At 39.2% G+C, this 19,433-nt stretch overlaps 2 protein-coding genes across 5 annotated transcripts; both read left to right on the top strand.

Annotated features, from left to right (window-relative positions):
* Positions 1-264: 264 nt before the first annotated feature.
* mad2l2 (mitotic arrest deficient 2 like 2) lies at positions 265-5,466 on the top strand. The gene is made up of 8 exons (XM_042409443.1): positions 265-613; positions 2,364-2,482; positions 2,594-2,665; positions 2,765-2,865; positions 2,976-3,070; positions 3,383-3,456; positions 4,932-5,024; positions 5,197-5,466. Exons 1-8 carry the CDS (start codon positions 574-576, stop codon positions 5,233-5,235), a joined length of 633 nt encoding a protein of 210 aa, XP_042265377.1. The 5' UTR covers positions 265-573; the 3' UTR covers positions 5,236-5,466.
* Positions 5,467-6,998: 1,532 nt separating this feature from the next.
* tmem82 (transmembrane protein 82) lies at positions 6,999-15,293 on the top strand. Of its 4 annotated transcripts, XM_042409668.1 has the most exons (7): positions 6,999-7,229; positions 12,513-12,863; positions 12,970-13,042; positions 13,221-13,410; positions 13,613-14,027; positions 14,307-14,494; positions 15,129-15,293. In XM_042409668.1, the coding sequence occupies exons 2-7, from the start codon at positions 12,770-12,772 to the stop codon at positions 15,207-15,209; spliced, it is 1,041 nt and encodes a 346-aa protein (XP_042265602.1). In that variant the 5' UTR covers positions 6,999-7,229; positions 12,513-12,769; the 3' UTR covers positions 15,210-15,293. The 4 variants fall into 4 exon arrangements, 2 of the variants coding, with proteins under 2 accessions (XP_042265602.1, XP_042265603.1); XM_042409669.1 differs by lacking the exon at positions 12,513-12,863 and having other exon boundaries at positions 12,924-13,042; positions 13,221-13,422; XR_006095899.1 differs by lacking the exons at positions 12,513-12,863; positions 12,970-13,042; positions 13,221-13,410; ... (1 more) ...; positions 14,307-14,494; positions 15,129-15,293 and adding exons at positions 10,203-10,386; positions 10,553-11,092.
* Positions 15,294-19,433: the final 4,140 nt, after the last annotated feature.

Raw genomic sequence — 19,433 nt, 5'->3', positions numbered from 1 at the left:
ACTTGTGAATGTGTGTTTCAATTAAATGTTATTTTTGTCATTTTTAATCTCTGAATGGGACACATGCAAATAAAAAAATCATTTCAACTTCAGTAAATGCAACAAAAACCTGTACACGTGTACAACAGAAAATAAGTCCAAGAATTTTAATGTGAACATAGAATAATGTTTTGGTTTTTTGTAACATAGAATAATGTCTCAACAGTATGAGAGTATGAAACGTCATCACAAATGGACGGCTAGCAGCTTGTAAACAACGAGTGTTACGTCAATATGGTGCGCGGCAAAGCTTTGAATAGCTTTGGTAACACTGAGGAAAAGCCGCGCTTCGGGTAGTGAGATGGATTTAATCCTCGGGTCGTTTTAAACTCCGTCTCTGAATGTTTACTATTCTTCTGTGAGTCTTTTTAAAACTGCCATTTTTACTTTCGTCAAGCCAGACAGCAAAGGATGTCCAACAGACAACAGCCTCGAAGATTATGACGGCTTGACAGACTGCTGCTTTGCCAACGTTAGCTACCTAGAGTGAAAATTACACCTTTATATCTGGTGACAGTTGTTGGGAGAGAAAATATGACAACTCTAACAAGGCAAGACCTCAATTTTGGACAAGGTAAGGCAACCAAACCAAACACAATGGCACCAAACGGTTAAACATCCTCCCTACGCTGGTGTTTCGGTTGAACCAGTGACCGTGTTAATTGGTGACTTTCAGCCGAATGTGTCGCGGTTGTCGTGGTGTCGGGAGTTGTTTAAAAGACGAACAAAACATGTAGCCGTTTCTTTTTCTTCTTCTTCTTCTTCTTCTTCTTTGGGTTTTGCATCATTTAAGTTGCATTACTGCCTCCCTCTGGATTTAATCATCCACTGTTGTCCAAATCTGTTACAGTCCTGTAATTAGTCCAAATTAAATATCAGTGTCCCCACACCAAAGCTGATCTTTAACCCTGGCCTCCACTCGCTCTGGCCTCTGTAGACCTGTCAGCATTGCCCTTCTTTCCACTTCATATTTCCTGCATGAAAGCAAGACGTGCTCCACTGTCTTTTTTTTCCTCACAATGGCCAGTTGGGTGTTTTCCTGTGATAAAAAGTGCTCTATTCAGGTTGCTCTGACCAATTCTTAATCTACTTATAATAACTTGCTCTTTCCTGTTGATTCCACTATTTCTTACCACTCCTACTTTATTTTGTATTTCACGTAAGTGTCTTCCTTTTATTGCACTATCCCAATGCTGTTGCCATTGTTTGATTATTTCCCTCCAGACTATGCTTTCCCCCTCTGAGTTTGAAAGTTTAATATTAATATCCTCATATTCTCTCCTGACTGCCTCCTTCGCTAACTTGTCAGCCGCTCATAACAGCTCATATATCTTGATGATTACTGCCTGATCCTGATTTAGAACATGTAGGTGTCCTCATAAAAGTCTTAAATTATCTTCAGTTAAATGTTAACAAAGTATATATTTGTCTGGACCTTTTTGTCTTGCATTATATATATTAAATTGTGTTGCCAACAAGAAACATTCACATTTCTTCACTTATCTTTTCCTTTTTAAATCGCTCACTTGAGAGGAAACACTGAATCTTGTTGCAGTATCACTGATGATCACAAGTTAAACAGATGGTAGGCTGATCCAACCGGTGACCACACAGTTTACACAATATTTAACCACAAACTGTATTTATAACGTGTACACAATGACAGAGCAGGTTAAGTGGTTGAATATGGGCCACTTTCTGATTGAGGATAACGGTATAAAAATCCCAAAACAGACTATAGCTGCACTGCCATCTCACAGGCTACGTTTTGTTTCCCACGTTATAAGAAACGTTATGAGAGGTGAATGTGTCACAGTTTACATCAATGGTTAGCGTAGATAATAAACAAAGATGAGTATGTACTGATTAAAGTAAAATTGATGAGGCTTTTAGGAGCCAGCTGCCATCTCTACGAGCAACCATGACACATTCAGCTGAAAGTCTCCAGTTAACACGGTCACTACTGAAACTGAAACACCAGGTCTCCAGTCTCTGATTTGTAAAACGTCGACAAAACCCAGTTGATATATTCACCAGTTTAATTTGATCCTCCCATAAGCAGATAACTTATCAACATAAATGTGATGCAAGTCATTTTCTGATTCATGAGAATACGCTGGTCAGTTCAGCCCAACATAATACACATCAGTGGTTTATTTTATATGTCTGCCTTACATGTTAGCACTTTGTGTTGCTGGTCATGACATTTAAAGCATCACTGAATTCCTGGTTATTTGGATGAAGTTTGCTGTAACATTCCCTCAAGATGAGAATAAAGGGAATGTATGAGAGATCTTATTATCTAGTTGATTCCTCTTTTCCAGTGGTTGCTGACATCCTGTGTGAGTTCCTGGAGGTTGCCATTCATCTCATCCTGTATGTCCGTGAAGTTTATCCCTCAGGAATATTCCAGAAGAGAAAGAAGTATAATGTACCAGTGCAGGTACAGATGGATATATGTTGTATTTCTATTCTAACAGATTTTAGAAGCGTCTTACCTATTTGTATCTCTACAACTGAGTGAGCGTCTGTCTTTGGTGTGTTTATTTTCTAGATGTCATGTCACCCAGAGCTGAATCAGTACATTCAAGATACACTTCATTGTGTAAAGCCGCTCATTGAGAAGGTAAGACATGACTTGATGCTGACAGGTTAATTGAGGACGAACATGCGTCACCTCTCGTCTACTTTTAAACACTGCTGAAGTTTTCCATGTTCCTCCCAGAATGATGCAGAGAAGGTGGTCGTGGTCATCATGGACAAGGAGCATCATCCAGTAGAGAGATTTGTGTTTGAGATTTCCCAACCACCACTGCTGTCCATCAGGTTTTCCCCTTCTTTTTTTTTATCAATAATGAGTGTAAACAACACACTTATTTTGTGATACATTATCAGGGTGGTTGTTGTCACTAACTGCCTGTGGTTTCTTGTCACAGCTCAGACACATTACTGTCACATGTGGAGCAGCTGCTGAGGGCGTTCATCCTGAAGATCAGTGTGTGTGATGCTGTTTTAAATAATAACCCACCAGGTAATGTCACTGATGATTATTTGAGGAGTACATGGAGTTTATGAATCAGTTAGAGCACCTGTGAGGCTATGTCCAGGGTATAAAATTCTTCTGGGTCTTAAACAAGTCTCTGTAGGCAACTTCTTTACACTATCTGTGCTGAAAGTCCTGCTCAGACAGCTGGTAGAAGCATCGAATATTAAGTATTAGAGGAGAATTAAGCCTTTCATGACAACGACTTTGTTGTGAGGGAGATGGTATGGCACCTATAAGATATTCAGGTGGGAGTTTACATGAATCATTTATGTGACCTGCTGTTTTTTTCTGCCACAGGGTGTTCATTTACAGTACTAGTACATACCAGAGATGCTGCTACACGCAACATGGAGAAGGTTCAAGTTATCAAGGTGAGGTTTTAAAACTCTGCAGACCCACACATTAACACATGTGGTGATACTAAGAGGAGCCAGTTTATTTCTTGGTGGGACTGTAATCAACTTTAAAAGCATGTAAACACGTTGTTAATTACTGTATGGTGTGGGACTACCTGAGTCAGAACAGGTGAATCACTACAGGCATCCGGTCAGAGAAGAGTCTTCAATGAATTCTGGTCTGATGGATTTATTAACTACCAATAGGCATACAATCCTGTGATATGTGGTTCTAAAGGAACAGAAACATTAGAATAAATTTACAATTGTATTATCATTTACTGTCACACTTACTTATTATTCCAACAACAATAAGCACATCTTGTGGGTGACATTAATTGCAGGCAAATGGGGGTTATTTTCTCCACCACAGTAACCTGAAACCACAGGGTGAGATAAACTATATCTTAATATTAGGGATGCACGATATTTATCGGCACGTCATCGGTATCGCTTGTTATAAGCTCTAAAATGAAATATCGGCATCAGCCAAAATGAACACTTTCTGCCGTTTATGAGAGGCCGATTTGTTGCCTTCTCCTCCGCCGCATAACTGTGCTATGCTCGGCTGCACAGATAGGAAACACTTTGGCTGACAGGATGTACCACTCTGTTTGGAAAAAAAAAATCTTCTTTTTGGTTAATAATGGCGGTTGGCAACCAGCATATTAGGTGCATTACTGCCAGCTTCTGCTCCAGAGTGTGGACCAAAGATTAATCCTACACATTAATCCTGTCTGTCTAATAAACTCAAAGAAAACTCCACTGCTCCATTCACTTGGCAAGTTCATTAAAGTTTTAATGCTGAGCTCCTGAAGTCCAGTCTTCCTAAATTCTTCCTTCATATATTGTCTTTCTTGATCATACTTAGTACAATCTATGAGTGCATGTGTAATAGTCTCCTCAGTCAGCTGGAAAAAAATATGTGCATATATCGGTATTGGCATTGGCAATCGGCCACAATGAGTTGGAAATATCGGCATATCGGCAAAAAATCCAATATCGTGCATCCCTACTTAAATGTGTTTAATCTCAAACACAGTAACGTACACATCAGCCTCCTGACATAGTTAAGCTAATAACAATCTGCAACATCAAATGTGGGAATGACAATTAAGATGCGTCATAAATGAGGAAAATACTCAACACAATTACCTTAATGATCAAGACCGTTGTTATCTAAATAAACTGGTTACTTAGCTCATAAACTACAAATCGTACACTAAAACGATAATGAACACGATACGCACAATTAGCTGCATGCACACAACACAAAACTGCAGCCATAGTAACTTTCTGGGCAGCTGTGGTCCTCTTTTTTTCTTGCTTCAACTGTGCAGGTTACTGAGAATAAAACTAATGAATAAAACTACCCACCAGAGGGCGCCGTTCTCACACATAACTGCTGTAGTTGTGCCTTTTGTGTCACATTTGTGAATTTGCCTCTTCAGGATTTCCCGTGGATAGTTGCTGATGAACAGGAGGTCCACATGCAGGAGCCTAGACTCATCCCACTGAAGACCATGACATCTGATATAGTAAAAGTGAGCAGAAGGACCGCAATCAAATGAAATACACCAAGTCCCACTGATCAGATTAACACTCTGTGATACACTATGTTGACTGATTCATGTGATTTATGTTTTGTATAATTGTCATTAATGTCATGTTTAAATTTGCCGTTATTGATATTTGGTTGTTTCTTGCCTTTAACAGATGCAGCTCTACGTGGAAGAGAGAGCCCAGAAAACGTAAAAAAAAAAAAAAAAGTTTTTTTTTGTTGTTGTTGTTGTTTTTTTTTTTATATATATAAGAAAATTGGCTGCAGGAGCCAATCTGAGACGACGTTGAAAAGAGCTCGAACAGTCAGAAAGGAAGATGAGTTTTGGGATTGAGGGAGTGAGATGCTCTTTGTTGAATGTTTTGGTGAAGTGCATACGTTAAGCTGCAGGTTAATTTCATCTGTAATAAAATCTGGTCCAGACAGTTTGTTGTCTGCCTCTGATTTGATTTCATTCCATACAAATATGCACAAATATGGTTATATTCTTATTGACATGTAGTGTTTTTATTTTGTTTCTTTGTTTTAAACACAGACCATTTCCATTGGAAATGGAATTCCTTTGAAGTAGATACCAGATATGAGCTCAAATATTCACTACAAACAGCTTCAGTCTTCAAACCACTGGTACAGTTGTATCCAAAGTTTGGGCACCCCTTGACAAATAACATATTTCGTTGATTTTTTTAATTGAGAAGATGTAAAACACAGTCTCTCTAGGATATGAAAAAATAACAATAACTTAAGCAAATTTTAATGCATAGTTACTTTTATGTCATAAATTGAACAAAAATTTTAAAAAATAACATTGTGGCTTGTGCAAAGTTTGGGCAACCTACATGTTCAGTACTTAGTAACACTGTCACAGCTTGAAAACGCTCTTTGTAGCCAGCTTAAAGTCTTTCAATTCTTCTACTTGGGATTTTTCTCCTGTTCTTCCTTGCAAAAGGCTTCTACAGACAGGTGACAAATTAAAGGAAAAACCAACATAAGGTGTTGGGCCACCACATGCTGCCAGAGCAGCTTCAATGCACCTTTGTATTGATTCTACAGTCTCTGAACTCTTCTGGAGGGATGAACACCATTCTCCAAAAAAATATTCCCTCATTTGGTGTTTTGATGATGGTGGTGGAGAGCACTGTTTAACACGTCAGTCCAAAATCTCCCATAGGTGTTTAATTGGGTTTAGATCTGGTGACTGTGAAGGTCATAACATATGATTCACATCATTTTGATACTCATCAAACCATTCAGTGATCCTTCCCTCTGAGGGGACAAGTGGACCCAAACCATGCCAGTAAAATGCCCCCCACAGCATAACAAAGCCACCAGATCCCCTCACTGTAGGGGTCAAGCATTCAGATGTGTACCGTTGTCTTGGTGAACGCCACACATGCACTCAACAGGAGTATGGTGAAGGATGACTCATCTGACCATATCACTTTTTCCACCTCTCTGTAGACCAATGTCTATCGTTTTTGCACCGCTAAACTCTCAAATATGCTTCATCTTTGTAATGAGGGGTTTATGCACTGCAAACTTATAATATCCCTCTCTGTGTAATTGTTGATGGACTATTCTTGCTGAGACAGTCTGATCACGTTCTGCATTTACATTCTCATTCACCTGAGGAGGAGATTCCATTTTTCCTTACATATCACACTAATGCACAAGCATCACAGTCATCAAATGTCTTTCCCACTGATCTAAATGCAGATGTCACTTTAGTCACTGTTCCTATTGAAACACCAGTCAGTTGAACAGTTTTTGTGACTGAAGCTCCTGCCATCGGTGCCCCAACAATGAACCTTCTTTTAAAGTCACTTAGATGTTTTTCTTCTTGCCATCTTGATACAAAATCAGAGTCAACTGGGCCTGCTGAGCATTGTTAAACATGACACAGACCATGACTGGAAGTTAATTGCTTAATTGTACCATGCAGTGCACCTGTGTGGAAGCATCTGCATTCATTATGTTTCTCCACTCATTTATTCAAGTTTTTCCTTTAATTTTTTTAATGGTGTATCTTCCGATCTGTAGTTCTGCAATGTTCTTGGACCATCTTGCATGCACAGCTCTTTTAAGACCTACCCACAGATTTTCAATTATGTTTAAGTCAGGGGACTGTGAGGGCCATGCCAAAACCTTCAGCTTGCGTCTCTTCAGGTAGTCCATGGGGGATTTCGAGGTATGTTTAGTATCTTTATTCTGTTGTAGAAGCTATCCTCTTTTCATCTTCAGCTTTTTACATAAGGTGAGATGTTTGCCTTCAGAATTTGCTGGTATTTAGTGGAATCCATTCTTCCCTTTATCGTGCAATGCTACAACACAAGCCTAAAGCATGATAGATCCACCGCCATGCTTAACAGCTGACAAGGTGTTCTTTTCATTAAATGCCGCTTCTTTTTTTCTTCAAACATACCTTTGCTGGTTGTGTCCAAAGAGTTTATTTCAACTTCATCAGTCCACAGCACTTGTTTCCAAAACGCATCAGGCTTCTGTAGATGTTCTGTTGTATACGTCTGACATTGGATTCTTTGATGAGGATACAGGTTACAGGTTTTCTTCTACTGACTCTTCCATGAAGGTCTTGTTTGTGCAAGCATTGCTGCACAGATAATGATGCACCAAAACTCCTGAGTCTGCTAAATCTTCCTGCAGGTTTTTTGCAGGCAAATGGGGGTTTGGATTTGCCTTTCTGACCAGCATATGAGCAATTCTCTCCGAGAGTTTTCTTGATCTTTCAGCTCTCACCTTGACCTCCGCAGTTCCCCTAAACGACCATCTCTTAATTACATTTTGCACTGTGGAACCTGCAAGCTGACAACACTTTGCTATCTTCTTGTAGCCTTCCCCTGCATTGTGGGCATCAATAACTCAACATTTTCAGAGTCTTACACAGCTGCTTAGAGGAACGCATGGTTGCACAAGGTTTGAGTCAGAGAACATATAAAGATGTTCACAGTTGCTGTGTTATTTTTTATAATTCTGTTAATTGCAGCAGTTACTAGTATTTTCCATAATATTCATTTTAGGCAATCATTTTCTAGGTGTCATCATAATTTAACTGTTTGCTGCAGTTTTAAGTGTGGACAGGACACAAAGATGGACTCTTGTAGAACTATAATGATAATAATAATAATGATATAAGAATCAAATCAGGCTCAGAGCTTTTCCCAGTCATCTAACTAACTAATTACTTTGATGCTTAGAGAAATCTCTTGATACCTCAAAACATTTTAATATTTAGCCAGGCTATTTGAGTTAATAACCAAGAGGTTCTGTTTACACATTAACGCATGACAAGACCTTAGAAGGCGTCACAAGCTTCTTAAGACCACGCATTTTAACCCTCCTGTTGTCTTCCCATCAACCATGCAACTCCAAGTCCGGAGAGATGCTATAAATTTTAATAAAACACCAAAAAATTCAATGAAAGTAGTGATCATTACTTTTACTTGCAAAGTGTGTGGTATGGAACCATCCATGTGATTTTCAGGCAATTAGATGAAAGAAATCCATATTTCTGATGTAAAAACATTTGAAAACGGGCCAAATTTGACCCGCAGACAACAGAAGGGTTAAGTGCAGGTTGTTTTTTTATCGGTGCATCATGTACAAATGTAATATTAATGACACAGACATGAATGGCATTCTGGTACAGTAAGTGATGCTGTTTTCTTTGTTCAGCCACAGTTGCTGCAGACAAGCTGGAAAAATACATTTCATCACTTCCTGTGCAGCAAACTATTTTTCCCAAATGGCTTACAGACCAGCTGGGTGTTGAAATCACCAAATTTGTAGGGTTTAATGAATTGGATTTAGGATAGATGATCAGTTGGAACTGATATTTATCTGTGGGATGAATACCATGCATTAATATTGAAAGACATGACAGACTTGAGAATGGCTCTCAGGTAAACTGTGAAGGCTACTGTAACAGATCGAGTGACTGCTCAGGGATGTGTTGGTGTATGTGAGAAGTGGGTGTTTTGAAGAGACAGACAATATAAAAGAAGGTTGATGGACCTTACTTAGGTCCCAAACTGCCTTGAAAAGTTTACACACCCTTGTTTAAAATCAGCAGGATCAGTCAGATTGATGAAGACTGAATGTTACTGAAAGGACAGACTGACAAACCAGCTGTTAAAGATGTTAAACCTGTTCAATAATCCATTAACTTCTAGGCAGCTGTAAAATCAGCCAACCATGGACTCACACTGACCAGGTCAAAGCATCTCATGGGTTTAGACAAACTAGGACTGCAGCAGCCTGCGGCAACATCTCTCTATTGCCTATCAGTGAATCGAGAGGTATCTCTGACAAAGTGGAACACATATGTGCTAAAGCATAACACAGCACAGGAAGGAGTCAGCCATGACAAAATGATACAATATCCAATTATCGATATGTAGAAAATACAGTGTGTTTCATATATTGGTTACTCAGCCAGAGACAGAAGATTAATGACAGTAATGATCATAGAGATAATGTCACCAGCATGATGATGCCAGTCAGGGTTCAACATGAAGAGATTTCTGCTCTGATGACTTAAATACTGAAACAGAATCTGAAGGAGGACAGTGATGATGATGATGACGATGATGAAGATGAGGCACTACATAGATCAGAGGACCACAGAATGGGTCCATCAAGTTAACTCCAGCCTCTTCTTAAGTGCAAATGAAGAGCTGAAAATCTCAAGAAGATAAAGATAATCTACAGTGGTGACTGATTTGATATTTTTTTATTATTGCTACTGTCATCATATTGACTCTATCTAAACCAGACTATACATAATGAATGACATTCATATAGCAGATATACAGTACATGTCTGGACACTTGCATGAGAATTTTTTATCAGAATTTTGTAGTTTATAAATCACAGAATCAACATATGAAATAATTCCAGTATAATCCTCATCCCTCCAAAATTTGATCCTTCTCCTCTTTGATATTCAGTCGGCTCGGCACTGATGCAACGTTGCAACTCAGTAGATTGATTTAGACAACAGATATTAATCAGAATATAGATTTAATTCATATAACTTTCAGCTCCCATGTTGTGTAAAAAATGCTTCATTGTCAGTGTGCTCTTTTTGACCATTTTATTTTTAAAAACCTTCTTTTTGACTTGTGGTTTATCTGAAATGTCACAGCTTTTTCCTCTCCTGGCCAGACTCCGTCATCAGCACCTATGGACGTAGTATCCTGTCACGTATCCTAAGATGTAGATGGACACCAGTGCAGCCAAAGCTCCTGCTGCCTTCACTATAATTCCGCTGTTGCTGACACACAATCTGTTGTACATCCTGAATGCAACAGAGAGAGAGGAAGAATCAGGTTAAACAGTCATTCTAACATTATTTTATGTCCTGGTTCCACCACATAGTCTCTTGAGTGTCTTAGTGAACTCTGATAAACCTCCACAAGGATGGATCCTTTGTCTCACCTCATCATTGTGGACTGTGAGGCCTCTACATTCATGTTGATGTTGTTCTCATTCCAGCGATTATATTGCACACTGCCGGCACTGTTGGGATCCATGTGGGAAGTCGTTTCTCTCCTCAGCTGCCTGGAGTCACTGTTCACTCTCTGCCTCACTGCTCAGCCTGCTCACATAAACTCTGCTGTGACTCAGTGAGGATGTCTGTGTGTAACAAAAAGGCCAGAACCCTCGTGTCCATAAATCACTATAAGGCATCTTAACAACAACGAAAAATTACAAAACATGTAGAGATTAACATGATATCGTTATATTTAGTAATTTTGAGACTTTTAATTAGTAACTCACTGCTGTTTGATTATTTTGTAAAAGAAAATCATCAGCACCTCTGATGGCTGTGCATGATAAAGCACTTTAAGTGAAGTCTGAAGTGTTGAAATCAATTTTGTGCAAATAAATGACAGTACCAGTCACAAGTTTGAACACACTTTCCCATTCACTTGAATTAGATCAAGTATCAATAAATAATCAATCAAGTACTTACATTGTTTAATCAGTCCACATGATTGAAATAATGAGATTAAAAAAGCTTCAGAAACTCAAGCTGTGCTCACCTGTATGTCTGAGAGTTTAAAGCCGTGACTGAGGCTGAAATGCCTCCTGCTTGGTGTCAGACCTTGGCCATAGTTTATGTGTTAAATGAGGTTGTAAGTCGTAAGTCCATTGGTTGTCCTCCAGCTTTTCTCTTTATCCTGCTTATATGACGCCTGCTCAGTGATAAAGGACAATTCAAGCTCTGAGTTGTTTGGTTAGACTCCAGTTGCAACACATCCTGTGCAGATAGGGGGCTGCAAAGCAAAACTACTCACATGTTGTAGATTTTCATAAGACTCAGTTTCCTGGATGAAACTGTGATTTAGTTAAATACAATAATTACTCATTTGCTCAAAGATTTTGTTTAGGCTCTACTGCAGAGGACAATCAATGGTCTGTTTGATCTGGAATAGCAGCGCCCTCTTCTGTTTTTTAGATGTAAAGAAATCCAGCAACCTCAGCTATGCACTCATTTTGTTATAACTATACAAGACGAGAATACTAATGTCTCAAAGCCAATGTGGTGATGACTTATTGACTTTAAAATGTCACATTTAGCACATTTGAAACAGGAAAACTGTCAGATATACAGTATAGTTTATACTGGTTACATATCAGTGAAAGAAGAAGGGGTTAAAACTGAAGACTGCACACTGCACGACACCCATGAGCCCTACGGTACCCAGAAGAAGACTGTAACCAGCATTCATCTTGTTTTTGCTGCCCTTCTGCAGGACCGTGTGGAGGTGATGGCTGTCAGTTCATTAACATGAATGTTGTACATGGTGCCCCCTCATGGAGAGCAGACATTTACTTACGATACTGAACACCTGCTACATCTTTCCCTCATACCTCTCTAATACACTTCCCATACCTTGAAATAAAATGAGCCCATGTCTCCTTATGTTTATCATCAAATGAATCTTTTTATTTAAATTTACCATCAGAAACACTCCTCTCCACACTTCACTCCAAACACTTATTCTTTGCTTGAAACACCTCAGTTTCACTAATTACACTTGATATTTTTATCTACTTAATATTCTACTGCTGTTTGTCCATATTGTAATTCTGCTGCTACTATTTCTGTTTACTCTGTACAAACCTGCATTTCAATCTGTCCTGAAAGAGGAATCCCTCATATGTTGCTTTTCTTAAGGTTCCTCTCTTTTATTTCCTGTTTAAGTTATGAGTGTGTCTCAGGCCTTCTGAGATTTTGGGCTACATAAGTAAACTTGACTTGACTTTAAAGTATTGCTCTGGGCAAAATGTTATTTTTCAAACAGATCCATGAAATGAGGAAGTGCTTGTCAGAGCATTTTTCACATTGTAGCTTTTAAACCACTAGAGAGCACAGCTAACACTTCCCATCATTTTATAGTGTAAAGTCTCTCCCATGTTGCAACAACCTCCATTATCTTGTTATAAGTCAGACTGCTGCGGGCCTGTGCTCCACCGACACTCACATGACCTTTGGAACAGGCTTCTGGACGAGCAAAGCTCAACACTGAGGCACCAGAAATAAACAACGGAAAGGCTGAGCTATACTCCACATTATTGTTCACTGATCTGGAATAACCACAAAATATGGTGTGTGATGGCTTAAGTTAGATTTACCTTCATCATTTTTTGTAAAAGCTGTGACGTTCAAATTGATTTTGCTTCTTTAAAGTCAAAGGTAGTGCTATGTTATCCTTTATCACGTCGTTTCTTCCGACTTCCTACTTCCTACCGGGGTGGTTGACTCTGGATACAAATCCATTGAATCATTTACTTCAAGGTGAGCTTCTCATCCATTCATCTTCTCAGAAGTTGACTGCGAGTTTGAATTTTGCTACAGGCTGTTTCTTGGTTGTGATACAAATTAAATGCTACCTGACCTGCAGGACTGGTTGGAGCATGTGGGATCTCTGTGCTGTGCTCCCTGATGAGAGTACATTTGCTTTTAAAGGAGGAAAGGTGAGGAAATAACCTTGTGTTACATGTGAGCATCAACTTGGTGTTAAGTTACATAACCTGTTTGCAAGATTTCAGGTTTTCATCGTCCTCATAAAAATATTCATGTTTCAGTGCTGGTTCAGACCCAAACAGTTAACATTCATTGGTTACTTGTTTTTTTTCTCTCTATATCTAACAGCTGGAGTGATAAAGATGAATCAAGCCAGAGGACATCCAGTCATCAAAGGGGAACTAAGGGAGGATTTGCTGCGATGCTGCAGTTTTTCTTTGTGACTGGGATGCTGGCTGTAGTGGGTTCCCGTGTGGCCTCTCTGGTGGTGCTAGAATTTAGTCTTCGAGCTGTCTCTGGATGGATAACAGCTGGACCAGTAAGAAGCCAAGTATGATAAAAATATTCCTAATTCTTAACTGTATCACCTGATTTCCATCTCATGTTGCAGCGACTTTTCATTTTTCTTTCCTTTCTGTTTTTTACCGTCATGATGACTCATGGAATTGATTATAACGAACAGCCCGTCATCAGTTTTGATCAGCCTATCAGCTCTGTTCCTATGCTTCTCTATTCACCAGGAGTCTGGAAGATTTCTGCAGCAGCTGTTAGTGCAAAGCCAGTTCTCTCTGGGCTGCGCCCTAAGCTGCAGTTTGCACTTTCTCCACGAGGGTGCATCCCAGCGTTGGCTGTGCCTGCTCCTGGCAGCAGCACTCAGCTGGTTCCTGGCTCAGCAGGCCACACGCCTGCTGCACCATGTCATGGCTCTGTATAAACTCCACAGCTCACAGCGATACTGCGGCATCTGCATCAGCCTCCTCACATCAGGCCGCTGCCTGCTGCCCATGCTGTGCAAAACCCTGTTCATTACCTTCTCTGTGGCTGTGATAGCTGCTATATCAATCATCAATCAACACTTCCTTTCTGCAACAGAAGCCCTCAGGTTTTGGACACCACTGACTATCTGCTACACACTGTTGGTGGTGCACATGCAGGGTGAGGAAACTGATGCAAGAAATTATGGTGCAATGCATATTGGACACTGATCAATCTGGACAGGACCTTCAATAATGCCCCAGCCTTTAACAGTGTGAGAGTATCGACCTCTATCTGGACAGAGGAAAACAGTTGTAAATTATTCATCAGTTGTTTGTCTGACCACTTACGCATCCATCATCAATTTGAGCTTCATGATATTTTAACAACTGTACAGCTCTGTCATTATAAACATTTTAACTGAATATTTCCCTGCAATGCTGCATCTTGTTTCTGCAGAGGAGCAGCACCGTCTGCCCAGCAGCCAGGCTGTCCTGAACACAGTGGTGGTTCGTCTCGGGGGTTTGATGGTCCTGATGCTGACTGTTGGACGCTGGAGCGACGTGTTTCACATCCTAATGTGTTTCCTGGGTGAGGCCAGCTGTCTAATCCCCACTAAGGATCTACTGGATGCATCATCCTCACGGGTCAGTGAGTCTCCCTGGAAGCAGCACACAGGGCCGAAAGCACTTTCTGTCCATTGGGACACAAAAACTGGGGCAGAATATCAATGTGTTCATTAGACTGGGTCCCAAGATGAGACTGAACTTCTCAAACTTGTATCCCAGGTGGAGAAGGTTTAAGACCCCCAAGACAGATTCAGGTCAAAGTATTCTTTGCCAACTTTTCCTTTCACTGAACTAGCCTGATTAAATAGTTCAGAGTTAAACACACACACACACATACACACACACACACACACACACAATGCAGTGCTGATAAATAGGTGCATTTCAGTTATTCAAAAAGAGGGTTGAGTCAAATTTAATGCAAATAAAAATGCAGATAAAATTCATTTAAATGAGATTTATCTTAAAGTCATGCGTCATAGCCAAATTAAAACTGCAGCAAATTTTCAATATAATATTGTTGGTATAAATATAACGTATTGTCTGATAAATATTGATGATTGTGATATTACCACGTAGACACAGAGTCAGTAGATATCCTGACTGCCTGTGCTCTACGCTCCTCCTGACCAGCAGCTCGGTTATACAGCTGGCATCAGTTTACAGTTATGTCATGCATTTCATCTGTCATGTTTTTTTTGTGTGCATACAGGATGAAGAGGATTATACAGACAACGTAAAAAGAGAACATCGACGAAGACCACGAGCACAAGAGAAGGAGCATCAGAGTTAGTCACTTAGTGATGTTAAAATCTAGTGGCACTTGTTTTTAATGGGAGTATTTAGTGTAAAGTCCTATTATGGCTTCATAAACAGTTTATGCTTTTGTATTTAGAATGTAATATTTTTTCAATAAATAATCCACAAAGCATAATATGACTAACAGTGATTTGGAAATTCAGCCTTGGAAAAAAAAAGACAGTTTTAAGCTCTTCAACCACAATTTAATATTTCATAAAGACAAACCAAAACATTACTGACATTCTATTTATTTACAGAAAAGGGTTATTCAATCCAGCAACCATTGCGTCTGTGTTGGATAGTGGATGCTATTTGGAGTGTCTGTATGTGACCTCTTGGATTAATTCAGCGCTTTAATCTTAGAGAGATTTTGACAGGCGTTTTTCTGGGAAGATTCACTGTTCCAAATTTCCTCCATTAAGAGATTTAACTGTATTTCAGTGCAGCCCCAGAGCCTGAAATAGCTTTGTAACCCTTTCCACAGCCTGCTGATACATAAGGGTCAAAATAAACGAGGTTTATATGAGCATTGTTGCTATAATCAAGCCTAGCTGAAAGCAATTAGCTACTTCTAATTATATTCACTAATTGGTGTGATTTAAGTAGGACGAAAACTCTATAGACTGCATTTTATTTCCCTTTTCTTTCAACAATGGAAGAACCATTATCTTTCAAACTTTAAATACCATAAACCCACAAAGCTATTTGACCAAAAGAACATATTATACATTACATAATTTACATTACACATGCTTATTATTCAGAGGGGTGCATATTTTATAAGACTATCGCACACCGCTCACATCGTAGTTTTTAGACAAATTAGCACATAAATGGATTGAATGCGGATCAAGTTTGTCAAAATGGGCACAGCTCGCAATTTTCATCTGCTCTGCAGTAATTGATGACCGCAAACGTTAATTACAAACGCGGACATTAACTCCATCCCGAACAGCTCTGGCGGTGGGTAACAATTTCCAGCAAATTATGTTGTCATTTCACTTATTTCCACACAATTTATGGGCTGCTTTTGTCGTGTCTCTCCAGTCTGCTTGGAAAAGAAAAGGCAAAATGGCTGACGACAGTTCTGTAAAGTCACACAAAATGGCGTTAGACAAAGAAAAGGCTGTTTAACTCTGACCTTCACTACTTCATACTGACAAAAACATCTTTTAGGAAGTACAGAATGACCCGCATTAACGGACTTATATAGTTTGCTGACACTAAATTCGCTTTATAACACCGCAGAGGCTGTTATGAGAGATATTGTTACTGTTACCTACTTTACATTAATAAACTTTGCTTCATTGTCTCAAAAACCTTCCCTAACGTTAAAACCTGCCTACTTGTGACAATTTAGAAGTTCTCTAACACCCACATCAAATTAAATCCACACTTTGGCGCCGATATTTGCCCATTAGAGGTGTCTTTATTGACAGCTGTGGACTGACAGAAGTATATTCCTTTAGAGGGCTTTTTTGTACATCAGTCCCGTCATTCCGTGTCAAAAAAGGCGTGTGAAATGACAGTGGGCTACGTGAGGTTGACGGTCCAGTTTCCAGGATAATCCAGGTCTGAGAATCACTGAAGAGGAAATTTAGTTTTGGTGTCTTGTCGATCCACCAAAATAGGAAATTGTACTCCCATAGGTTTATTAGATTTTTAATTGAATAAGGTTCCCACATCAGGACGGATTCAGTAGACACAGGGAGGATGTTCTCCATGAGCACCCGAATATGGTGAAAATGCCCATTGAACTGACTGCCTGAGCGCTTTACTGTCACCTCCTCTGGAGACTTCCAGACTTTTCTGTTCTCAGCTGATAGGCACGCAGGACGCATGCGCACAGCCGTCTTGCGTGTCCCCTGTTACCGCATTTTGACGCATGCGCAATTCTGTCTTGATAGACACGCTTAATATAGCAACAAAAGCAGAATGGTGTAGTAGCAGGGCTGTGTTTTATACCAAACTTTCATTCACAGTGTTGTCAGTTAGTGTTTAACTGATCTGTTATTTTACAACTAAGATCACATTCAGCTCCAGCATGCAAAATGAGCTTAAAAGAACCCAAACTTTACAGAGGTTGACCCCCTAATTAGGCTTAGGACATATTTTTAGTAAACTAAACATCAAGAAAGTATCATTAAAAAAAACATTTAACTAACAAACAACATTTTAAATAATTAAAAAAAGAACTTGCAGTTTTTATTTACTCATCACCAGTCCTTATCACTACCTACTGATCTTTTAGACCTTTGGACATGGGCCTGATTGCTCATGTTACTTATTAGCTTAAAACAGAGCTCAGACCAGGCCAAAGTTCTCCACTTTATTGCCTGTCTGTAGAAGTGACTCATGTGAAACTAAATGAATTAGTTGAAGCTTCATTTCGGGCAGAGGGCATACAGCAATAGGCAGACAACAGTCTGTTGTTAATACACAATATAAAATTTGAGTAAACAAATTATAAACCTTAGTATGATGAAGTGAAGAGTTTTTTTTAACAATTTTTGTTGTGCCATGTCTGTTGCATTGTGTCTAGTCAGTCATGTGTTAAACTGACAGGAGCTGGGTTTGTATATTTTTAGTGTCTCATCGTGTCAGTCAGTCAAACCTTCTAATGCATGATCCTGTCATTTTAGTGATATTTGTTTCATCTGTGATCTTAACTTATCTGTCAACGCACCGCTAAAGTATACCAGGATTTCTTCTTTTCCTGTGTGAGTGAATGATGTTTCTTCCTCTGAATATATCATATTGACTCACTGACACATAAAATGGATTTGCACGATTTGATTTTTATCCTCGAGTCAACAACACATCAATCACACGGTTTCTGCCAAATCTTACTTTCTGAGAATTTCCCTTTAAATGTAATGTCTGACACAGACTAATTGAAAGTATTTATTCTTTCTTTCTTCCTTTTACTAATATGTTTAGTGCAGCAATCCTGTGCTTAATGGATGGATCCACTTTGGTGATACATACGTCACAAATTATATGATTTTCTGCAAAACTAGCCCCAAAACTAGGCCTGACATGATGCACTTGTGAGCTGCTGTAACTATGCAGACAGGTGACCAACTTAAGGACAGACAGCTTCAGCACTCCTTGGCATAGATTCTCCAAGTTTTTTTTTTTTTTTTTTAACCCTACTGAAGGGATGAACTCCAATCTTCCAAAATATTTTCCCTCTTTTGGTGTTTTGTTGATGATGGAGGAGAGTGCTGTCCATCACTTTGCTCCAACATTGCTCACAGGTGTTGAACTAGGTTGAGATATGGTGTCTGTAAAGGCCACAGCACATGATTCATATCATTGTCATACACATCAAACCATTCACTCAGCTCTCCTGTTTGGAAACATCTGTATTTACGTTTCTACAGGCTTTTGCTTTAATTCGACATCCATTTATATATAATTTCCTGTTCAGTCTATGAGTCTTAAAATACAATTAATGATGAAAAATCTCTTAGAAATAGAGGCTAGACTGTTGCTGATTCTGTTATTAGTATTTACAGTCATGAAGCTGCTGAGGGAGTTAATCTGTTAACAATACATACATATAACAATAATAAGGAGACTGATCTCTAATGGGGCCGATGCAGATGTTAATATAAGTCACCTCATATTGCTTTGCTGAAGTTTGTCACAGACTCAAACGCCCCGATCATTAACTTTCAGAGTTGTCAACAACGGGCGCTTAGCTTCCTGTTTCCTGCAGGCTTAAGTTTTCACTATATGTGTCAAAATCTTTAACACGTCAGACTAAGTGTAAATGGAGAGGCAGGTCGACTCACCCATACCCTTATTTATAACCAGTTCCCTCCCTCTAATATTGCTACTGTAACATGTTGACCTAATCTCTAGAAACAAATAACTGGTGACTTATTGGTCATCGGCAATTACACATCAATCCATCCATTTTCCAAACCATTTATTTTGTTCAGGTTCACAGGTGGCTGGAGCGCATCCCAAATACACCTTGTAATTATTTGCATTTAGTGGGAGTGATAAATGATTGACATACAGTATCTCAACAAACAGTCTAAAGGCGTCAATTCTTAATGCTCACTCTGTTACTTTTTAAAAATGTGGGCCTGAGGCTGACTGAATCATTTAGGGGTGGTGTTTAATAGCTTATCATTGATAAAAATCAAATGGATCCTATTATAATAACAAAGCATTCTAAAAATATCAGACTTTGGCTAATTTA

Source organism: Thunnus maccoyii, chromosome 4 (genome assembly GCF_910596095.1).
Source record: "Thunnus maccoyii chromosome 4, fThuMac1.1, whole genome shotgun sequence".
NCBI classification, from domain to species: Eukaryota; Metazoa; Chordata; class Actinopteri; order Scombriformes; family Scombridae; genus Thunnus; species Thunnus maccoyii.
Note: the sequence above shows the minus strand (reverse complement) of the source record. Positions and strands in the feature narration are given on the sequence as shown.

Bases quoted from the DNA above. Each gene is read 5' to 3' on its own strand.
- mad2l2 (XM_042409443.1), top strand. From the start codon at position 574: ATGACAACTCTAACAAGGCAAGACCTCAATTTTGGACAAG. The intron at 2,666-2,764 runs GTAAGACATGAC...TGTTCCTCCCAG, and splicing joins TAAAGCCGCTCATTGAGAAG to AATGATGCAGAGAAGGTGGT. The intron at 3,071-3,382 runs GTAATGTCACTG...TTTCTGCCACAG, and splicing joins TTTAAATAATAACCCACCAG to GGTGTTCATTTACAGTACTA.
- tmem82 (XM_042409668.1), top strand. From the start codon at position 12,770: ATGTTATCCTTTATCACGTCGTTTCTTCCGACTTCCTACTTCCTACCG. The intron at 13,043-13,220 runs GTGAGGAAATAA...TATATCTAACAG, and splicing joins TTGCTTTTAAAGGAGGAAAG to CTGGAGTGATAAAGATGAAT. The intron at 13,411-13,612 runs GTAAGAAGCCAA...TCTATTCACCAG, and splicing joins GATGGATAACAGCTGGACCA to GAGTCTGGAAGATTTCTGCA.